This window comes from Genypterus blacodes, unplaced genomic scaffold (assembly GCF_046128005.1).
Source record: "Genypterus blacodes isolate CSIRO-AG114 ecotype Tasmania unplaced genomic scaffold, CSIRO-AGI_Gbla_v1 ptg000589l_1, whole genome shotgun sequence".
NCBI classification, from domain to species: domain Eukaryota; kingdom Metazoa; phylum Chordata; class Actinopteri; order Ophidiiformes; family Ophidiidae; genus Genypterus; species Genypterus blacodes.
Genome location: NW_027467319.1, coordinates 90,001 through 109,443, shown reverse-complemented (window position 1 = coordinate 109,443; position 19,443 = coordinate 90,001). Strand labels below are relative to the sequence as shown.

Here is a 19,443-nt window from a genome sequence, read left to right as displayed (position 1 = left end):
TCTCTGATTAAAGAGGGAGAGGAGAGGAAACGGCCTCGGCTCCAGGAAATCTGCCACCTTTATTGGCGCCGTGAGTCAAAGCTGCAGCACAACACAACGTTTTGGCTCTCATCTCATCTCATATTTTCTCACACACTTCCATGTTATGTTTCTGTGTGAGTAGACGGGAAAGTGGCCGTTTCCATTTGGTCAAACACCATCAAATGTTTCTCTCAAACCTTTGAGATGGACGATGTGATTCAAAGCTTTTTAAAGGTCTAATGGACCCTTATGGATCCATGAACATGTTGACCTCTGACCTTTGACCCTGTACCCTCTGTATGCTGTCATGGATCTCTATCCTATAGGAACTTCCGGGTGCCTTCTCACATTAGGCGGCAGCTCGCTTCCCTTACTCCTCCTGTGATATTAAGATAAGAGGTAAAACAATACGAGGGTCTCCATTACACATGTCAATGGAAAAGCTCCCTACTGATCTTCACTCCAATTTGACGTGTGAGGATGATGATGGAGAATAGGAAGGAGCTAATGAAGGTGACAACAGGAGCTACAAATGGCTTTAACAAGCACAACAGAGGAGACAGAGAACATTACAAGTACAAGAGCTCATTTGTAAAGTGGTGTGATGCTCGGTGACCTTTAGTCTGAGGTCAACAGAATCAGAGTCCTGAAATAGACGATGTGATCTTTATATTTCCCTCAGGTTTCTGGTGACCGTCTGCCAGGATCGTCTCTCCTCTGCCACGGAAAATGAATCAATTTCTCACAGAAACCGACGACCTGGTGACAGATGAGTGTGAAAGCAGATATGAGCTCCGTCTCCCAGGACCCGGAGCGGCTCTGACTGACAGGTGAGTGACAGGTGATTGACAGGGGGTTAACTGGGAGGGAGGGCCGTCCGGCGCCGAGGTGTGAGACGGCGCCTCGCGGGCTCCCGTTCCTCACGTATGATGGAGCAGAAGGTTGTGGTGGTACCTGCGGTGCTGACCACATGCTCCCACTTCCTCCTTACAGGAAGCTCAGAAGTGACAGCGAGTTACTGTGGGGCACAGAGACAGAGGGCTGGGTTCTGAAGTAAAGAGGGAGAATTTTATTTCCTACTGATGTAACAAAGATAGATGAGGTAGATGATTTCCTCTGGGTAAGGACAGTAACTACCCCCCTTCCTGTCCCTTCCATTCGTCCAGTGCTACAGCGCCGCTCAGTGGACAGTCTGGGTTATGCTCAAGATACCCTCAGCCACCCTCACACACCGTCACACACCCTCACACACCCTGAAGTCTCTGCTCAGGATGAACTGTGTCACCTCCATGTCTGACTGCCTAAATCTGCAGTCCGGTTGATCGCTATGTGATGTAGTTCTGATCGATGAAGTCATTGATAGTTGCATGAGCTGTGGTTTCTACATGTGTGAGCCACTGAACGACTACCAATCAATCCATCGCTCTCTCTCTCCTGTTAGATAAGCCCCTCAGGTTCTCCCTCTGTCGCTCCCTCTCCCTGTGTGTGTGTGTGTGTGTGTGTGTGTGGTCATGCCTCACTCTGTGTGGGCTCCATGTCCCGGGAGGAGGTTGAGGGAAGACAGGCGTGACAGAAGGCGACAGAGCCTGGAAGTCCACCTGCCAAGTTAAAACCTGAGGACCTCAGCCTGCTGCAGAGACACATCAAGGGTAGGACGCTACTGTCCTTCATGTTGTGGAGGCATCGGCTGCAATCTGCCCAAGACACATGTTGGGATACAAAGCTTCATACATTTAAAAACAATAATACGCTTTCAGACCTGATCCAGCTTGATTGTTTTTGTCTTATTGTCTAAATTGATCCTAGTGATTCAAGTTTGTGGGCTCATCAGTCGGGATGATGCTGATGCTGATGCTGATGATGCTGATGGGATAATGGACATAACACGTTGGAGGTGTGAGCCATCTGTGTGCACACTGGGTCCTTTATGTTAATGTGAGAACATCGCGTCATCGACACCAAAGCCTGGAATAGAGAAACAGCTTGTTGACATGAATGTTGGGGTTATGAGCAGGTTAGTTAGTCTGGATGGTTGTGTACGGCACAGAAATCATGTTGAGAAGATTAATACTCTGTTTCAAACTATTTAATGTCAATCTGTCAATCTCCTGTTGTGTTAACCTGCTAACCTGTGTGTGTGTGTGTGTGTGTGTGTGTGTGTGTGTGTGTGTGACATGAGGACAGGTAGCAGCTTATTTGGTGATATTAGACAGTTTAACATCTAAATGCTGATGAAACACAATAACACTTCTGGTAGGAAATGGAAACAGATCAGCCAGATCGTCGTTATTTCATCAGGACAAATAGTATATAGTATAATAATAGGACAAATAGATATAAAAAGATCTCCACGTTTCAGCAGAGAAACCACAGTGCAGCAGCACTCACACACACACACACACACACTCCCTCTCTCTAGTCTGTCTCTGTCTCCCTCTCTATGTCTCATTCTCTCTCTCTCCCCCCTGTCCCCCTCACCCACTCTCTCTCTGTCTCTCCCCCTATCTCTCTCTCCCTCTCTCTGTCTCCCTTCCTCTTCTTTCTTTCTTTGAGACGATCCGGTCCTTCTACACGTTTCTGTCTTCCTCCTTTGTGGAGAGAAGCAGTTTCCATTATTGCCCAGGTTCACATTAAGGAGATGGGAACAGGCTGGTACCTGCAATTATCCCTGCTCAGCCAGCCGTGGGACACCAGGAAGTGAGCAACAGCTGGCACACACACACACACACACACACACACTCAGACACTTACCCGCCCATTCCTCACATTCACATGCCAAGGAGCTTGATTAATAAGGCCACAGAGAGAGAGAGGGAGAGAGAGAGAGAGAGAGAGAGAGAGAGAGAGAGAGAGAGATGGAGACCTGTTTTACATCTGGTACACAAAGTGATTAGTTTTTTCTGGATTTGGATGTGAAATCAGGACTTTCTTCTTGAAACCTTTCACCTTCTTTTCTCATCTTCATCTTCATCGTTTGTGTCTGCACCCGTCTGACTCGTTAGGACACCGTGGTTGTCTGAAAGAGGAACGTTTGGAGGAAATTGAAAAGCTTCTGGACACATAAACATGAAGCGTCTCCTTCCTGATCGAGACGCAGTGGAGACACTTTGTCCTCTGCTGAGGCGGAGACGCAGAGACAGACAGAGATGCAGATCAGAGGACGAGCGGGCAAAGTGCTTTGTCAAACCAAACCTGACTTTCCATCCATTTTAACAGCAGCAGTCATAAGCACTCCTGGAGATCTATGAAAGTGATCTTCCTCCCTCCTGCCCGCTCTCGGCTGCTGAGGCAGCAGCTGGACTGAAATGAGACGGGATTCATTTCTGGAAGCTCAGTTAGGGATGACGTGATGTAGGAGGGCCTTTGTCCTGCTCTGTATCAGTACGCCAACAACGCAGCTGCTCAGGAGCCGGAGGCAGAAACCCCCAAAACCTGGTCCCGGCAAAATGATAACCTGAAGTGATAACCTGATGAAGAGCTCCTTCAGCCTGTCACATTGTTTTATCATACAGATTTATCAGATATGACCTGGAAATACAACATGGAACTCAACATTTAGCAAGTTTATTGTGTCAGGTACAGATAGCCACGCCCACCTCACATGTTGTGATCATTGAGCTCAAACATTCAGTCTAAATGGGCGTGGCCTATGCATTTGTCTGACTGGATGCATTTCCGACCTACATCACCTTTAAGAAGGAGTCCTGTATGGTCCTCTCCACCTCGTCTACCATGGCGCTGTAATCTGCCACACACACACTGTGCGTCCCCCCGCCGCGCTCTGTCAGGCATTCTGTCATGCGTCTGTGCGTTCCCGGCCCGGAAGCGGCTGAGCCGAGCTTCCTCAGCTGCGTTAGAGGATCGTCTGGAGCTTCTCCTAACTGTAGAGCTTTGAACACAGCAGGAGCAAACTTCCCGTAGTGAGCGGTGGAACAAACCACCAGTGGGCAGGAACCGTCGTGCAGCCGATCAGCCACGGCTTTAGCCACGGCGGTGTGCGTGTCCAGGATGTAGCCGGTCTGCTTGTGCACACTCCTGATGGTGGCCAAGCAGTCGTCTTCAGAGCACCAGCCAGCCAGAACGTCCTGCTGGATCCTGCGGTGAAGACGCTCCGGTACCTGGAAGTGCTGGTGTGTGTCCAGGCGCGTGAACAGGTCAGCGACAAGATGGCCGTCCCCATCTGAGACGTGGAAGATGAAGCGCTCCAGATTAGAGGATTTGAGGATATCGATGGCAGGGGAGAGGGAGGCCATCAAACGGCGTCCACGGAGATCGCACTCGCCCGTGGTGATGACGTCTGCTAGGATGCGGTTGTGGTTGGAGGCACAGATGACTTTTCTTATGGGGATGCCCATTTGTTTGGCATACAGGGCTGACATGGCGTTTCCGAAGTTACCAGAGGGGATGCTAACGTCCACGGGCTCCCCAAACGAGACGACGCCCTCCCTCAGCAGATCCAGATAGGCTGAGCAATGGTAGACCACCTGCAGACACAAAGAGAGGAAACTAAACAATGTGACACACAGCTGTGCAGATCACACAGCAGGAGGCGGGAGAGTCTGGGTCCGGGAGAGAGAGAGACAAGGAGAGAGACAGGGAGAGAGAGAGAGGGAGAGAGAGGCAGAGGGAGGGAGAGAGAGAGAGCGAGAGAAAGAGAGCGAGGGAGAGGGAGAGATAAAGGGAGGAAGGGAGAGGGAGAGAGAGATAGAGAGAGGGTGAGAGAGGCAGAGGGAGAGGGAGAGATAAAGGGAGGAAGGGAGAGAGATAGAGAGAGGGTGAGAGAGGCAGAGGGAGAGGGAGAGGGGGAGGGAGAGAAAGCGAGAGAAAAAGAGAGAGGGAGGGAGAGAGAGCGAGAGAAAAAGAGAGAGGGAGGGAGAGAGAGCGAGAGAAAAAGAGAGAGGAAAAGAGAGAGTGGGAGGAAGGGAGAGGGAGAGAGAGAGAGAGAGAGAGAGAGAGAGAGAGAGAGAGAGAGAGAGTAACATTAAATGTCTCTTAAATACACAAAGTGTCAATGAAGTTCAGACACTAAATTCCCAAACATTCCCTGAAGTTCCTCTTTATGGCTTAATTTAAAAATAAACATCTTGACCCACCTGAGGCAACAGCCGTGCCCAGTTGATGGAGTTGGCGGTGCTGAGCACGGTGCCGTACTCCACAGCCAGGTGCCCCGTCAGCCCAGACGCCCCAAACATCCTCTTGATGGCTCTCTGGCAGAAGTCGAAGTCTGACCGCACGCTGACGGCCCTGGCGTTGGCCTCCCGGTAGCTCGTCATCTGGAGCTTCTGGATCTCGCTCACCCCCTCCTCTGGGAAAAACACCAGCACGCCGGTCCTGCGTGCGTCGCTGCCGCCGAGCCCGCTGAAGCCACTGAGCACGGCGCTTCCGGTATCTCCCGACGTGGCCACCAGGATCAGGTAGTTACACATGGGTGGGAGGCAGTGAGAGAACAGCTGAGGCATCAACTGCAAGGCCAGGTCCTTAAAGGAGGCGGTGGGCCCGTGGAAAAGCTCCTGCACGTACTGGCTGCCGATGAGGTGTTTCACAGGCGCAACTGCCTCGCTGGAAAAGTTCTCCCCGTACGCCTTGAAGACCATTTTCCGAAGATCCGAAGCAGGAACGTCCACGGGGTGTATGCACTTTTCAAGTAACACTAAGGCTCGTTCTGGGTATGACATACTAGCCAGTCTTTGCCATTCGCGAGCATCAAGTCTTGGAAAGCCCTTTTGGGGAACATAGAGACCTCTATCTGGGGCCAGACCCTCAACCACAACATCACTGAAGTGTGTCTCATGATTGGATGAGGCTGTGCAGTTACTCCTGGTTGACACGTAACGTTCTGAAGCGTGGTTCTGGTATCTCTCCACAGCTTTCAACACTTTCTCCGCCACTTCCTCCACCGTGTCTCCTGCTCCACACAGAACCCTCATGTCAAGCCATTTTTCATAAAACTGCTTCCTGTAGCGCAGTATGTCCCTCATGGACAGCCCCGCCTCCTGACCCACGATCCTGTTCACCTTCATCCGAGCCAGTCTCTGGATGATATCCTCCCCATCCACATCCAGGTAAATGACCAGCCCGTTCTCTTTGACGTGCTCCATGGCCGACGCGTGAAGAGGGTTGGAGCCTGTCAGAGACACAACGCACCCGGATGCAGAAAAATTACACAGCACCTGACCTTCTTCCGCCAGGAAACGCTCCCCGCCTACTGCTGCCAGCTTGGCTGCTACAGGCATCTTCCATGTGGCCTCCAAGACGTCGTCATCTACGTCAACGGCGGGCAGTCCTAGTCTGTGGGCCACCATCCTCCCCACTGTGGTCTTCCCTGCACCAGGAGGACCCATGAGGAAGATGTTGTTGCCGCCCAGCAGGGAGGTTTTGGTGGAGAGCCATGACTTTGGACTCTGGTAGCATCTGACAGCTCTCCATGCAACCTGAGCTGCATTCAACAAACCCATTTAAGAATAAAATCACGGCAGGATACTAATCTGTGGAGGAGAAAATAACATTTAAGACACAAGATCATTCTGGTGAGAAAACAAAAAGCTAAAGATATTATTATTCAGCGATGGCAGAAGAGCGGCATTATGTCTCAAGAAAACTGTTTATGTTATCTCATTGTTTTTGGGAGGAAAATCCCTCATTGCCAGTGGAAAACTATGTAAACAATCGCACTGCAGGTTTAAAATGCAAACTAAACAGTATGAAACGCTATGAAAATGCATTATAACAAAAACGTTTATAATTCTATAGAAATGATTTAAGAATGGATAATTAAATACTGTTTCAGGTTATCTTGCAGATTTGTTTACGTCTTCTGGCTTGTAGTTTCTGAACTTTGCAAGCATTTCGCTGCCTGCCATCATTTTATGACAGATTGTAATGCGCCTTACATTCACTAATGTTGTGTATTTCTGCTCTTCAATCCCGATGATCGACGTTTTAGTGAATCCCTTGGCAATAATCGGGTTACTTTGACGTGCAACGTGAAAGAAATGGAGCATGTTTACATGTGCGAACCCGCTGGATTGAGACTACGGTCAGCCAGGAGGGACAAAACAGTGAGTCAACCGAGACACTACTGCCTTAGTTTCCACAGAACTCTTTCCAGACTTATTTGTCGTGCAGTTTCGTGGTTGTAGTTATGAATGAAATTCCTAACTTAATTTGTATTTTGGACAGCGTGCGTGTTTTAAACATCGCAATTGTTGCTGCTTTCCAGGGCTCGGCCGAATTCCTTAATCCTAGACACGGGGGTCTTAGTACACAGATATAAATATCAAAATACACTCCGTAAAACCTTATATGGAGTCATCTGAAGCAAAAATAAGTAGCCATGTATCACACTTATAAAAGGTGGCTCGATGAAAAGCGGAAAAGAAAAGAAGTGTGTGTATAATTGATAAAAACAATATTGGTTTAAAATGAAAACGAAATTGTGGTATCTAACACAAGTAAATTCAAATATAGTTTGAAATTACATAATTCTACTTTTTATTTCCACAAGTACTGACAAACATGAATTATATTGCGGTGTATTGAATGTATCTTGCGCCGTTGTAAACATAAGGACAGATTCCGATTGTACCTGAATGCACCAATGTTGCCAGGGAACTGCCAACAAACGCGCGCGCCTGCTAGCTGAGCCGAATTAGCCGCAGTGTCCCTTTGGAGCTTTTATTGTTCGATATTATCGAAATTATTAAACATGTCTAACGCCGTGAATCCACCAGAAAGCGTCTACAACCACCTAGAGATGGAGGAGGTCCACTCTGGAAAACCACCGAGGTCATTCTACGATAAAAAATATTGTTTTTTTACTTAAAGTTTGTTAACGGGACACCAGTGATTTATTATTATTATTATTATTATTATTATTATTATTATTAGTAGTAGTAGTAGTAGTAGTAGTAGTATTATTTTTATTATTATTATTATTGGTGTTGTAGTTTTTATTTTATTTTCATTATTTTTATTCATTTAACTTGTGTCTCAGGGAGAAAACTTTTGAATATATTTTGCAATTTTTCAAAATTTGTATTCATGAGTGTAATTTTCTTATTGATGTAGCACTTTTTAATATACATGTTCTGCCACTCAAAGAGCTTTTAAGTGAAAAGAAAAAAGAGTATTAAAGTCAGAATGAGAAGATGAAAAAAGACGTAAGAACAAAAGAAAAGCATGTTAGTGTTGTCAGCTCTGTTGCTGATTTCTGAATGCTCTGACTGCTCTTGGTCCGTTTCTACAGGTACACCTCCAAGTTTAGGACCACAGTTCTGCGTGAAGAAAAGCAAAACAAATGTGCGATGAGGACGATGGGACCAGCGAACGTGGAGGTGCCCGCTCCAGACAAATACCTCCTGAAACATTCCAAAGAGCCCAAACTTCCTGAAAGTGAGACCAACATCTGCACTCCACCCCGTAATCTTTTACAAATGATTCTATAATTCACTCCTCTGACTTTGTCTCTGCAGAGAAAGACTTTTCTGCCGTGGCCCCTAAGACCTCCACCTTAAGGAGACCACCTGTTCCTCTGAGGACAGAAAAGCCACTGATGGGCCTTCAAACCAGGAGGGACTTTGTAAAGACGGCTCATGAAGACATCCTGCAGAAAACACCACAACCAATCTATGCAGACACCAAACGAGGAGACAAACACCTGCTGGAAAATTCAGGACTTGTTCCAAAGTACAGGAAGAAGAAGGTGAAGTCCTCCAGGATTTTGTTCACTCAGTAGTTCTATATTGCTATATTGTCCAGCTCTTTGAAATCATTGCTCGATAGATAAGACGAGCCATCTGTCCTACCTGCAGGATTACGGTGAGATACCCAAGTACCTGCACCAGCGAAACGAAGAGACTCGGCGGGCTCAGGAGGACTACGACCAGTATGTGAAAGACCAGAGGAGGCAGGGGTCCATGAAGCAGCTGTCTGAGGCCCAGCGACACGCCATCCTGGAGGTACTTGAACATTTGAGTGCACCAGGGCAGAGCTTTCCCCAAAAACTGCTGCCGTTCGTACAGAAATCTGAGCAAAATCTGAGGAGATGAATTTGGTAAAGTACATGAGCGGTTTAAAGATTGAACTCTTTGATCTGAGCAGTCCCAGTACAGACATATTGTATGATGGTATTGTATGAGATGCTGACCCGAGATTCATTTTCATATATTGACGGCTTCCCCTCACTGCTCAGGGCCTGAGGAAGAACTGGGACAAACTGCACACAGAGTACCAGTCCCTCTCTGTCGTCATTGACACTCTCTCGAAGAAGGCCCACAAGGAGCGGCTGGAAATGACAATGAAGCAGCTGGAGGCCGATATCGACCTCTTTGAGAAATTCAACACCATCTACATATCCAATAACTAGGAGCAACAGCGCTGCCGTGCTCTCCGTGCGGTGACCTCGCTCCCTTACAACCATTCTCTGACCATCTTACAGAATATTCATGATTTCTCAGAAAACTGTCTGAACTCAGTGCCTGATTTTGTTGTTTTCGTGAAGTGAAGCATTTTCTGTAGGTTTAGTTTCCCACATCACTCAGTCCTGGTTTAGTCTGATGAATGGCCACTAGAGGGCGCAGTGGTCACAGGCAGCTAATCCGTGGGCTCGTCTGGAGGTCAAACTGACTTTGTCTTTCCAACACGTCGCAGGAAAATGAGTTATTCATTCATTCAACCAAATTTATTAAAAGCTGCGTTCTTGAATCTGAATCTTTGTTTGATTGTTAGCAGGTTTATTCAAAACGTTGTTGACCGAACCGGGGCAAGTACGCAGGTTCAGTCAGGATCAATCAATCCGATCAGAATATCCACACTAATAAAACTTAGACGGGACATTTAAATCTATACAAGTAGTTACATAGAAGTTACAGAAGACAATGAAAGAAAATAAAGGTCAATAAAGCGTTGGAGTCGGTGTGGAAGGTGGAACCCTGCTGTGTTGTGAGTCTCAGCAGTCGGGTCACATGGAGCTGATTATCCTGCCGCTCTATCATTCTCCACGAGCAACAACAAACCTGGTCCTGTCCCTAATGACTGCAGCGTGACCCCTCTGCTCATGAGGCCACGCAGCACTTCAGGCTGCCGTCTGCTCGCTCCCGCTTCTCTCTTTTTGGTCGCTGAGAAGAAACCAACAGAGCGGTAAGAAGATGTGGCTCTGTGTCTTATCATTCAGTTTAGATTCATGTAGTTTGTAGCTGCCTGTCTGTCTGTCTGCCTGTGTCTCTGTCCGTCTGCCTGTGTCTCTGTCTGTCTGCCTGCCTGCCTGCCTGCCTGCCTGCCTGCCTGCCTGCCTGCCTGCCTGCCTGCATGCCTGCCTGCGTCCCTGTCTGCCTGCCTGTCTGTCTGCCTGTGTCTCTGTCCGTCTGCCTGTGTGCCTGTCTGCCTGCCTGCCTGCCTGTGTCCCTGTCTGTCTGTCTGTCTGTCTGCCATGTGCGTCCCTGTATGTTGTGTCCTCTGCAGTATAAAGTTCAGTCTCACATGTTAGCTGAGCTGAAACTCTTCACTAAAGCTTCATTTCATTCTCTGGACCACGCAGGAATGGAAAGAGGAATTGTGGTACGAACAACACACAACACACAGCGCCTCCAAGCAGAACGTGTATAATATGAAATCCTTACATTCATATATTATGTTATACCTGTACCTGTATTGCTTCACTTTCTAATGACTTTACTTTCTTGTCCCATTCTGGATCGGCCCGTCAGGTTAGGTCTAGGTTCTGTAGGTGTCTCCTGTTTAATGCTCTCTCCTATAGATTAAGGACAACTGGCCGGGTTACAGCCTGGACCTGTTCACCTACCCAGAGCACTACCACCAGGACATCGAGAGTGTTTACATTCCACACGGCATCATCATGAACAGGTCACACACACACACACATACACACACACCATGGATCTTTAGTCCATTTCACTTTAGATTCCCACATGTTTTCATAAAGTCCTCACAAGAATGTCCTCAAACGTCCTCATACGTCCTCAGATTTCTTGTTGTTGCTCTCTTGTGGTCAGGATCGAACGCCTGGCTCGATACATCGTGGACGACTTTGGGGACCAGACCATAACCGTGCTGTGCGTCCTGAAGGGAGGCTACAAGTTCTGTGCCGACCTGGTGGAGTTCATCAAGATCCTGGGCCGCAACTCCAACAAGTACCTGGAGACCCGGGTGGAGTTCATCCGTCTGAAGAGCTACCTGGTAGGTGAAGTGAAAGCCCTGAGTCTTTTCTCACAGATAACAGAAGATGACCTCAGAAGATCAGACGACATTGCTGACCTGCAGCAAAATGCCCCTGCAGCTTTGTTCTGCTGGTTTCCTCCTGTGGAACATTCAAATTCATGTCAGGTTGCTGTGTTCACACCACCAGCAGATGTCACTGTTGCTCAGGTCTGTGTGGTTGAAGCCCACGGTGAGACAGGACACCTCAAGGATTGATTTGATTCCCGTGAACGCTGGCGTCTCTCAGTCACTGTGCGCTCATCCACTGACCCGATACAGCGTGTGGTCACAGCCCTTCTGTCCCACACTCTCCATTTTGAATTCTTGATCTGGTTCTGACTGCAGAGCTGAGATGAGAGATGATCCAGGCCCAGCACATATCAGCATCGTACCTTCATCATCCAGCTGTGATGCCACCGCAAAGTCACGCGTGTCAATCTGTTTTCCCAGAACGACCGATCCACAGAAGACCTGCACATCGTGGGAAGCAGAGATCTGTCCTTCCTGCGTGGAAAGGTGCGTGTGGGGGTGGGGGGGGTGGGGGGGGTTCAATTTGAAATAACCTCCAAAATGTTTGACCACCTTTCGTCCTATTCAATCACATAACCGTCCCCTTAAAGTCAGAAGGCGTCCTCTTCCTGGCCCTGATCCTCCTGTTGCCTTCTTGGTTAAGCATGTGCACCATGACACTGCAGCATGTTGGCATGTAAAGCTCTCTCCCCTCACAGCCGCTCTCTCTGTGCACACCTCATGAGTGTGACTTTGTTACTGTGGGCTGCCCTTCACCAGCACGATGGTGAATCAGACATTTAGAGCAAAGGAATGTTCTAACACGGAGCATTTGCTGACTCTTCCTCCCTGTTGAGTCGTGGTAGGGAGGAGCCAGGAGTCCACAGAGGTCACAGAGGTCACAGGCTGAGTCACCAGGGCCGCATCTCTCCTCACTACGTTATTCTCCGAAACCGGCATGCAGGCAAACTTTCCCACATGCTTTGAAAAGAATTCCACAGCAGAATTCCTGTACGTGATGAACTGAGCTGTCAGAACATCTCCATTAGCTGGGATGCATTTCCACTGGAGGTAAAAAGGTTAAAGGGAATAAAAACAGTTTGCAGAAGAAAGTCTGAGGAGTACCAAGCACAGAGAACATGAATCACATGACTCAGTGCGCTCTCACTGCAGGCACTTTATCTTGATAGAAACATTTGACTCAAACCTCCCACAGAGTCTCACCTCCATCTCTCTAAACCTTCATTCAAACTTCATGAGTCACAGCTCAGGCACTCCTCAACACATCATTCATCTGCACCTTCCGTGGTGAAGAGTGAGCCTCTCTGTGAAGCCCTATTTCTGTGTACGAGGAGATGATGCTCTACGAAGCTCCTCCACCAGAGGGCGCCGACTCTTTATACAGGGGTGAGGTCCTCTGGGTAAAGACAGTAACTATCCTTCCTGTCCTTTACAATGTCCAAATACTACAGTACCTGTTAGTGGACTGTCTGGGTTATGGCCTCTATTTCAGGGAACCCGGAAGTCCCCTTAATCCCCTTCAGTTTAAATGTATTCTAATGTCTTCACATATTAGACTCACCTGAAAACGTTTAACCTAAGGACCCTGGTGCGGCGCCGGTCTGGGGTAACAATGTTGTGAAAAGAGAGAGGAGTGACGTTGGGTGAGGAAGTGGGAAAACATTCCTGGTTGCCATGACAACTGAGATATCTAAATGTAGCCGAGCCATAAATGTGAAATATGTGCCGGAGTGAACGGGGGGGATGAACCTGAGTGCTGTCCATGCAGATCCTTCTGTCCCGACCCCAACAAATGGAGCGTGACCTTTGAACCTGCGTCAGCGTCTATGATGCATTACAACTGACGGCCTTCTTTCACCTCCTCTCACACCCTCAGACCTCCAAACCATTCAGGAGACCTTCTACTGTCTCACAAACAGATTGATGTACTTCTCATTGATTTTGAGAAGTGGAATTAACTCGTTTCACAAACCTTCAGCTCCAAACTTCAAACCAACATCTAGATCTTCACAACAGAATCACAACGTTCATTCATTTCAATCTAGTAAACTTAAACGCAAATACATTTTTACAACTTTACCGTAAACATCTCAATACTCTCAATAACAGTTTCTCATTTTTTAAGACACTTTCGCAACTTTTCACTCCTTTTCAGATTTGAGGTGCATTCAACCCTTCTGTCCTTTATAACTCTTACATTGGCAGTATTCTCTTTCTGCAGCTGCTCCTTAATTTGCTGCATGTCAACCAGAATCTGTCGCAGTGCAACACAATCAACACTGCACTTTCAACTTCTACCTCCAAAGAAACACAAACAAGCCGCAGGAACTCGTCTGGTTTGTAACTTTGAAGAGCCAAATAAATGCTAAATAGTGACATCATTGTTGTGACCTTGTTGGCTTGGATGACACCACTTTTTTAGTTAGATTGCATCATCCTGGTTTATTTGGGTGAGCTTTGCAGTCTGAGTGTCCTGAACAACCTGGGAAGCAAAAGTGTTGTGAACGGACAGTAGAACGTACGTTAGACTTTGTAGTTTTGTCTTCTCGCCTTTTGCGAAGCGACACATCGATGCTGAGCAGAACGTGAGGCGTGACTACATTCATTGGGTCGAGCAGCTGCAGGGAGCGTGAACCTGTGATCAGATAATCCTGTGAGCCGTCAGGCCAAGCCGCAGAGCAACCACACACACAAGATGGCCGATGAAAACCAAGAGCAAGACACGGGCGCGCTGGACAAGGGGAGATCACGCAAACTGACCAAGAAAGCGGAAGAATTGAAATTGCAAAAATACATTGTGTTGAGGAAACGTAAATTAGGAGCTCTGAAAGGTAAAATCATTGAAATAGAGACGCTCATGAGCGACGCCCCCGATTTGCAAATTGTGACAAATATGATGGAGAATGACTTTGCACTCGCCCGAGATGAGTTCATCCATCTGAACCACGAAGTTGCAAGTCTCCTGACTGAGGAAAAGGAGATATCTGAGCAGGAGAGGTGGTTTGCACAGGAGATGGAACTCATCAGAGACTTTGTGAAAGCGACTAAGTGCTGGATGGCAGCAGCAAAGGATGGAGACACATCAGGCAGTGGAGGGTGCAAGAAGCGGTTTGAAGTGAAGAAGTGGAACACTGTGGCTCTGTGGGCCTGGGACATCCTGGTGGACAACTGTGCCATCTGTCGGAATCACGTCATGGAAGTCTGCATCGAGTGTCAGGCGGACCAAGGCTCAGCCAGCTCAGATGAATGCACCGTGGCCTGGGGCGTCTGCAACCACGCCTTCCACTTCCACTGCATCTCCCGCTGGCTGAAGACCAGACAGGTCTGCCCGCTGGACAACATGGAGTGGGAGTTTCAGAAGTATGGACACTAGCCGGGCCCGGGTGGAGCTGGGTACCCTCACTGCTCTCATGCTTGTAACCCCTCTGATGTGATTTAGACACTTTGCTGTGAGCTCAAATAAACGTGAATGTTCTGTCAAAACAAAACCGAAAAGGTGCTGCTGCAACTTTGTTTTCATGTCCGCCTCGACTTTCTCTCGGCGTTATGTAACAGGGTTCAGGTGTAGACGGGAGCGTTGGCCGCTTGCCTGCGTTCTCTGCCATGGCTCTGCTGCTGGAGACCTCACAAAGATCCCATACACACACACACACACACACACACAGCCAGGGAACAAGGGGGCATTTGAGACCCCGCGGCAGGGAAAAGTGTGCAACAGGCCGACACTTAGAAGTGACTTTTGCTCACTGTAGACACAGATGTTCATTATTAGGAGGAATATAATGAGCTGTCTGTGTTTTGGTTAAGGCAACCGGACATGCTGCCAACATTGTTGCTATAGCTACCGCGTCTAAGAGATGTACGCTTCTCAGGAACAATGCAGGCTTTGTTTCACTCTGCTTGTGATGTTGAAAACTCAAAGGTGACGCTTTACTCCTAATGTCTCTGTTCTGTTCTTTTACATGGTACCAAGAATGTGATCATCGTGGAGGTAAGTGTGCTGAGGATCTCACCACCTTCTGACCTCTCAAGTGACGCTCAAAGGCTGTTCGTTTGACCCTGAACCCCCTGTTTGATGTCATGGATCTCTATCCTACAGTAACTCTGACCTTTGACCCTGAACCCTCTGTATGTTGTCATGGATCTCTATCCTATAGCAACTCTGACCTTTGACCCTGAACCCTCTGTATGTTGTCATGGATCTCTGTGCTATAGTAACTCTGACCTTCGACCCTAAACCCTCTGTATGTTTTCATGGATCTCTATCCTATAGTAACTCTGACCTTTGACCCTGAACCCTCTGTATGTTGTCATGGATCTCTATGCTATAGTAACTTCCGGGTCCTTCTCTCTGTGACCGTGATGTGACTGGACTTGGTTTCCTCGCTCTTCCTCTTTGAACACATTGTAAACTCAAATGTCCCACATCCATCTCTCTGCATCTCCCATTTCCCTTTGCTCTTCCGTTCCCCGAGGCGATCGTTGACACAGGAAAGACCATGAAGGCCCTTCTGAAGCATGTGGAGACCTTTCAACCCAAGATGGTCAAGGTCGCCGGGTGAGTCGCCTTTTCACTCGTCTCTGTTTGCCCCACCGGGGGGGAAATGCCAAGCGTGTGACGAACACAAGAAGATCATGTTAGTCCTCCACAGTGCAGTCCAACACACTCTGCTCCACACACACACACACACACCCATATCTGCTTCTCAGCGAGTGTGTGTGTGTGGATGTTTCCTTCAGACGTTCACGTTTAGGTAGAATCTTTGAAAGCTGTGTGAATGTGTGGTTTGTGTTTCAGTCTGCTGGTGAAGAGGGTTCCCAACATGGCCGACAGCCTGACGGACTGTAAGTAACCACGGATACGCCGTGTACTTCCTGTGTGTGTGTGTGTGTGTGTGTGTGTGCGCTCACTCTCACGTTTGTTTCGGCAGATGTCGGGTTCGAGATCCCAAACCTCTTCGTGGTGGGTTACGCCCTGGACTACAACGAGTACTTCAGGGACCTGAACGTAAATCTGAAATAATCTTCATCTCTAATCTCCCATCTGTGTCGTTTCTTCTCCTCCTCTGACGTCGCTCAGTTCTCACCTGCGTCAGCTTTGCCATCCTGCAATCTGCACTGAACTGTCGTTCAGCCCAAAGCTTTCCTCTAAATGTTCCAACTTTACTCAGGCAATTGTATCATCAGATGACATTTGTGTTGAAATATGACGCGAGAACAAGTTTAACCTTCTCATGTACGCCACACAGAGGTCAGAGGTGAAAGGTTGCGTCTCCCTCAGATGTTTTGCCGTGTTGTCCCTGCTGACCTGACCTACATACTGAAGCTGTGTCTCTCTCTCCTCTCCTTCAGCACATCTGTGTCATCAGCAAGACTGGAAAAATGAAGTACAAAGTGTGAAGCCAAGACGTCACACACACACACACACACACACGCACACACACACAAACACACACTCCACCACGTGTGTTTTTGCACCACTTTGACATGTTTGGTGTTTTATTGAAACATTTGTTTTTCACCCACGGCGCCTCTGTAGGAATGTTGTTTACAGAAACTCATTCACACCAATTGTAACTGTCTGAATGGATTCATTGTCTATAAAATGTTCTTAAAATTAAAGATCACATTTTGGGTCTTCTCTCTCTCTCTCTCTCTCGCCTGTTTTTGTGCACGAAAGGGCAGAAAATCTGCACAAAAAGAAATGAATCCTAACCCACTCATAGATGGAGAGAGAGCCCATGGACCTTTGACCCCAAAGCTCATGGAGTACAAACATATAGGGTAAGATAAGATAAGATAAGGTAGGTAAGGTAAGGTAAAATAAGAAAATTAGATTAGATTAGATTAGATTAGATTAGGTAAAGTAAGGTAGGGTAAAGTCAAGTAAAATAAAATAAGATAAGATAAGATAAGATAAGATAAGATAAGGTAAGAGCTGTAATGGAAACATGGCTACACACACACACACAGGCACACACACACATGCATTCTAAAACCCCACAGCCACAGCCATCTGTCAGGTGTGGGCTCCATGTTCATGTTCCAGGATATTTAAATCACAGAAACCTTTCCATCTTCCTCACGTGTGTCTCCGTAACGTTGACGTTGTTTCAAAATCCAATTCATCCCATTTTCCTCCGCTAAAGCAAAGTCGTTAATTTCAAAATGAAGGTGTGTGTGATCGACTCGTCGCTCTGAAGGCCGTTTGATGACTCGGCACCTTTCGCTCTGTTACCATAGCAACGCACTGTCTGGGCTAATGTCACAGCACGAGGAGAAGCCAGCAGTGAAGTCTGCAAACTCTCTCAGCAGACTATCAACGGACCTTTGCCTCGTGGAAATGGCCTGATGGACGGTGTGGACGCTGACTTCCCCTCAGGTTCGGAGGTGCTGGTCCTCATCCTCACCCCCAGCTGCAAACACATCCAGGTGAGCAACAGGAAACAAGGGCGATGTGTGGTAAACATCGCCTGCGTTCAGTCGGGTTTCCCCACTAATCCATGGGGCAGAGAGGAGTGAGAGAGAGAGAGAGAGAGAGAGAGAGAGAGAGATCGCCACACAGCTTTTTGTTTGTGCACCTCCAGTCCAACCTGAACCACAAAGACTCCCTTTGTACCTCCAACTGCAACCCCATGTGTCTTTATCTTTGGACATCAGCCCAGCCTCCCCCCCTCCGGCTGCCCTGGGAACCCGGAGGCCATTGTCTTTCACCTTGATCCAGGGTTTGGTAAAAGCGAGAAGCCTCCCAGGTCTCTGCAGGGGCTTTGTCGCGGCCCCGTCCGGGGAGCAGAGGACGGGGAAAGTAGGCTACAGGTAAACTGTGCCCGGCACAAAGGGAACAAAACATGAATTGTGCTTTTGAATGGCCACACATGCATTTGACATATGAAGCCGTGGATTTAAACCCAGCAGGATTTGATTTCTGATGACAGCAGATACAACCTGTTCACTCCCCAGAGAACCACGACTTTACTCTCCTTACATTTCTACTTATCTCTCAACTTTATTCAACTTTTCTCAGTAAATATGAGGACTTCATTCTCATAACAACTTGTTTTTCCATCAGTGGCTCTGAAGCTCTATTGTAGCTCTTTGGGCTCCATGTGATTCACTAATCCAGCCAAACACTCTGCTGCTCTCATAATCTCTCCTTTCATGATGACTGGACTCACTCTGACTGCAGCTCCAGATATAAAGGGACCAGCAGAGAATGTTCTTACGAGTGCTTCAATCCAAACCTCAGGATAGACTGAAGAAGAAGAGACACGATGCTTTCAGACAGTGACTTCACATGGAAACGAGACTCGGGTCAGCGGGCACACTGCAGATTACGGCTGGTTTGTTCACCGTGCATTGATCCGGTGTTTACTTCATCATTCACAGAACACAGCCACACACTGCAGCCCCGCCTCAATGTGAAACCAATCAGAGGTTCATTCTGACACCAACTGAAGTGGGCAGAGTGCTTTTGCTTTTTGGGAAAGTACCACACAAACCGTCACTGCTGGCTCTTATTTAGTCGGCCAGTAAAACACTTTTATAGTTTGCTTGTGATGTGTTGGGGGCTGTGAGGAGAAAACAGCTCTCTGTCTGTGACCAAGACACTTGAGCCCGGGAGGAGAAGTACTTCTGTTACAATGCCCACATGTTTCTGCTTCCACTGAGCTCATTCTGACAGTCAGCATCTCATATAATACCTGGTTTTATTCAGCAGAGCCTCAGTCATACATTGGAGTGGAACATTCTCAGTAAGATGGTTCAGTCCCTCAGTATGATGGTTCAGTCCCTCAGTCAGATGGTTCAATCCCTCAGTCAGATGGTTCAGTCCCTCAGTCAGATGGTTCAGTCCCTCAGTCAGATGGTTCAGTCCCTCAGTCAGATGGTTCAGTCCCTCAGTCAGATGGTTCAGTCCCTCAGTAAGATGGTTCAGTCCCTCAGATGGTTCAGTCCCTCAGTAAGATGGTTCAGTCCCTCAGATGGTTCAGTCCCTCAGTAAGATGGTTCAGTCCCTCAGTCAGATGGTTCAATCCCTCAGTCAGATGGTTCAGTCCCTCAGATGGTTCAGTCCCTCAGTAAGATGGTTCAGTCCCTCAGTCAGATGGTTCAGTCCCTCAGTCAGATGGTTCAGTCCCTCAGATGGTTCAGTCCCTCAGTAAGATGCTTCAGTCCCTCTGT

General features: G+C 47.8%; 4 protein-coding genes across 5 annotated transcripts; 3 read left to right on the top strand and 1 right to left on the bottom strand.

The window, feature by feature from the left end:
• Positions 1-3,569: 3,569 nt before the first annotated feature.
• thnsl1 (threonine synthase like 1) lies at positions 3,570-7,056 on the bottom strand. The gene is made up of 3 exons (XM_076140370.1): positions 6,912-7,056; positions 5,115-6,506; positions 3,570-4,505 (listed from the first exon to the last, which is right to left on the bottom strand). The coding sequence occupies exons 2-3, from the start codon at positions 6,474-6,476 to the stop codon at positions 3,702-3,704; spliced, it is 2,166 nt and encodes a 721-aa protein (XP_075996485.1). The 5' UTR covers positions 6,477-6,506; positions 6,912-7,056; the 3' UTR covers positions 3,570-3,701.
• A 670-nt stretch (positions 7,057-7,726) lies between these two features.
• LOC142990572 (enkurin-like) lies at positions 7,727-9,385 on the top strand. 2 transcript variants are annotated; one of them, XM_076140395.1, is made up of 5 exons: positions 7,727-7,806; positions 8,267-8,412; positions 8,499-8,722; positions 8,832-8,978; positions 9,212-9,385. In XM_076140395.1, the coding sequence occupies exons 1-5, from the start codon at positions 7,727-7,729 to the stop codon at positions 9,383-9,385; spliced, it is 771 nt and encodes a 256-aa protein (XP_075996510.1). The 2 variants fall into 2 exon arrangements, with proteins under 2 accessions (XP_075996510.1, XP_075996509.1); XM_076140394.1 differs by having other exon boundaries at positions 8,493-8,722.
• Positions 9,386-10,557: 1,172 nt separating this feature from the next.
• prtfdc1a (phosphoribosyl transferase domain containing 1a) lies at positions 10,558-16,665 on the top strand. Its single transcript, XM_076140387.1, has 9 exons — positions 10,558-10,575; positions 10,775-10,881; positions 11,031-11,214; positions 11,686-11,751; positions 15,239-15,256; positions 15,741-15,823; positions 16,064-16,110; positions 16,197-16,273; positions 16,618-16,665. The coding sequence occupies exons 1-9, from the start codon at positions 10,558-10,560 to the stop codon at positions 16,663-16,665; spliced, it is 648 nt and encodes a 215-aa protein (XP_075996502.1).
• Positions 14,315-14,638, top strand: LOC142990567 (E3 ubiquitin-protein ligase RBX1-like). Its single transcript, XM_076140388.1, has one exon. The coding sequence runs from the start codon at positions 14,321-14,323 to the stop codon at positions 14,636-14,638; it is 318 nt and encodes a 105-aa protein (XP_075996503.1). The 5' UTR covers positions 14,315-14,320.
• Positions 16,666-19,443: the final 2,778 nt, after the last annotated feature.

Bases quoted from the DNA above. Each gene is read 5' to 3' on its own strand.
- LOC142990572 (XM_076140394.1), top strand. From the start codon at position 7,727: ATGTCTAACGCCGTGAATCCACCAGAAAGCGTCTACAACCACCTAGAG. The intron at 8,723-8,831 runs GTGAAGTCCTCC...TCCTACCTGCAG, and splicing joins CAAAGTACAGGAAGAAGAAG to GATTACGGTGAGATACCCAA. The intron at 8,979-9,211 runs GTACTTGAACAT...CTCACTGCTCAG, and splicing joins AGCGACACGCCATCCTGGAG to GGCCTGAGGAAGAACTGGGA.
- LOC142990567 (XM_076140388.1), top strand. From the start codon at position 14,321: ATGGCAGCAGCAAAGGATGGAGACACATCAGGCAGTGGAGGGTGCAAG.
- prtfdc1a (XM_076140387.1), top strand. The intron at 10,882-11,030 runs GTCACACACACA...TCTTGTGGTCAG, and splicing joins CACGGCATCATCATGAACAG to GATCGAACGCCTGGCTCGAT. The intron at 11,215-11,685 runs GTAGGTGAAGTG...CTGTTTTCCCAG, and splicing joins TCCGTCTGAAGAGCTACCTG to AACGACCGATCCACAGAAGA.
- thnsl1 (XM_076140370.1), bottom strand. From the start codon at position 6,476: ATGGGTTTGTTGAATGCAGCTCAGGTTGCATGGAGAGCTGTCAGATGC. The intron at 4,506-5,114 runs GTGGGTCAAGAT...TTGTGTCTGCAG, and splicing joins GGGCACGGCTGTTGCCTCAG to GTGGTCTACCATTGCTCAGC.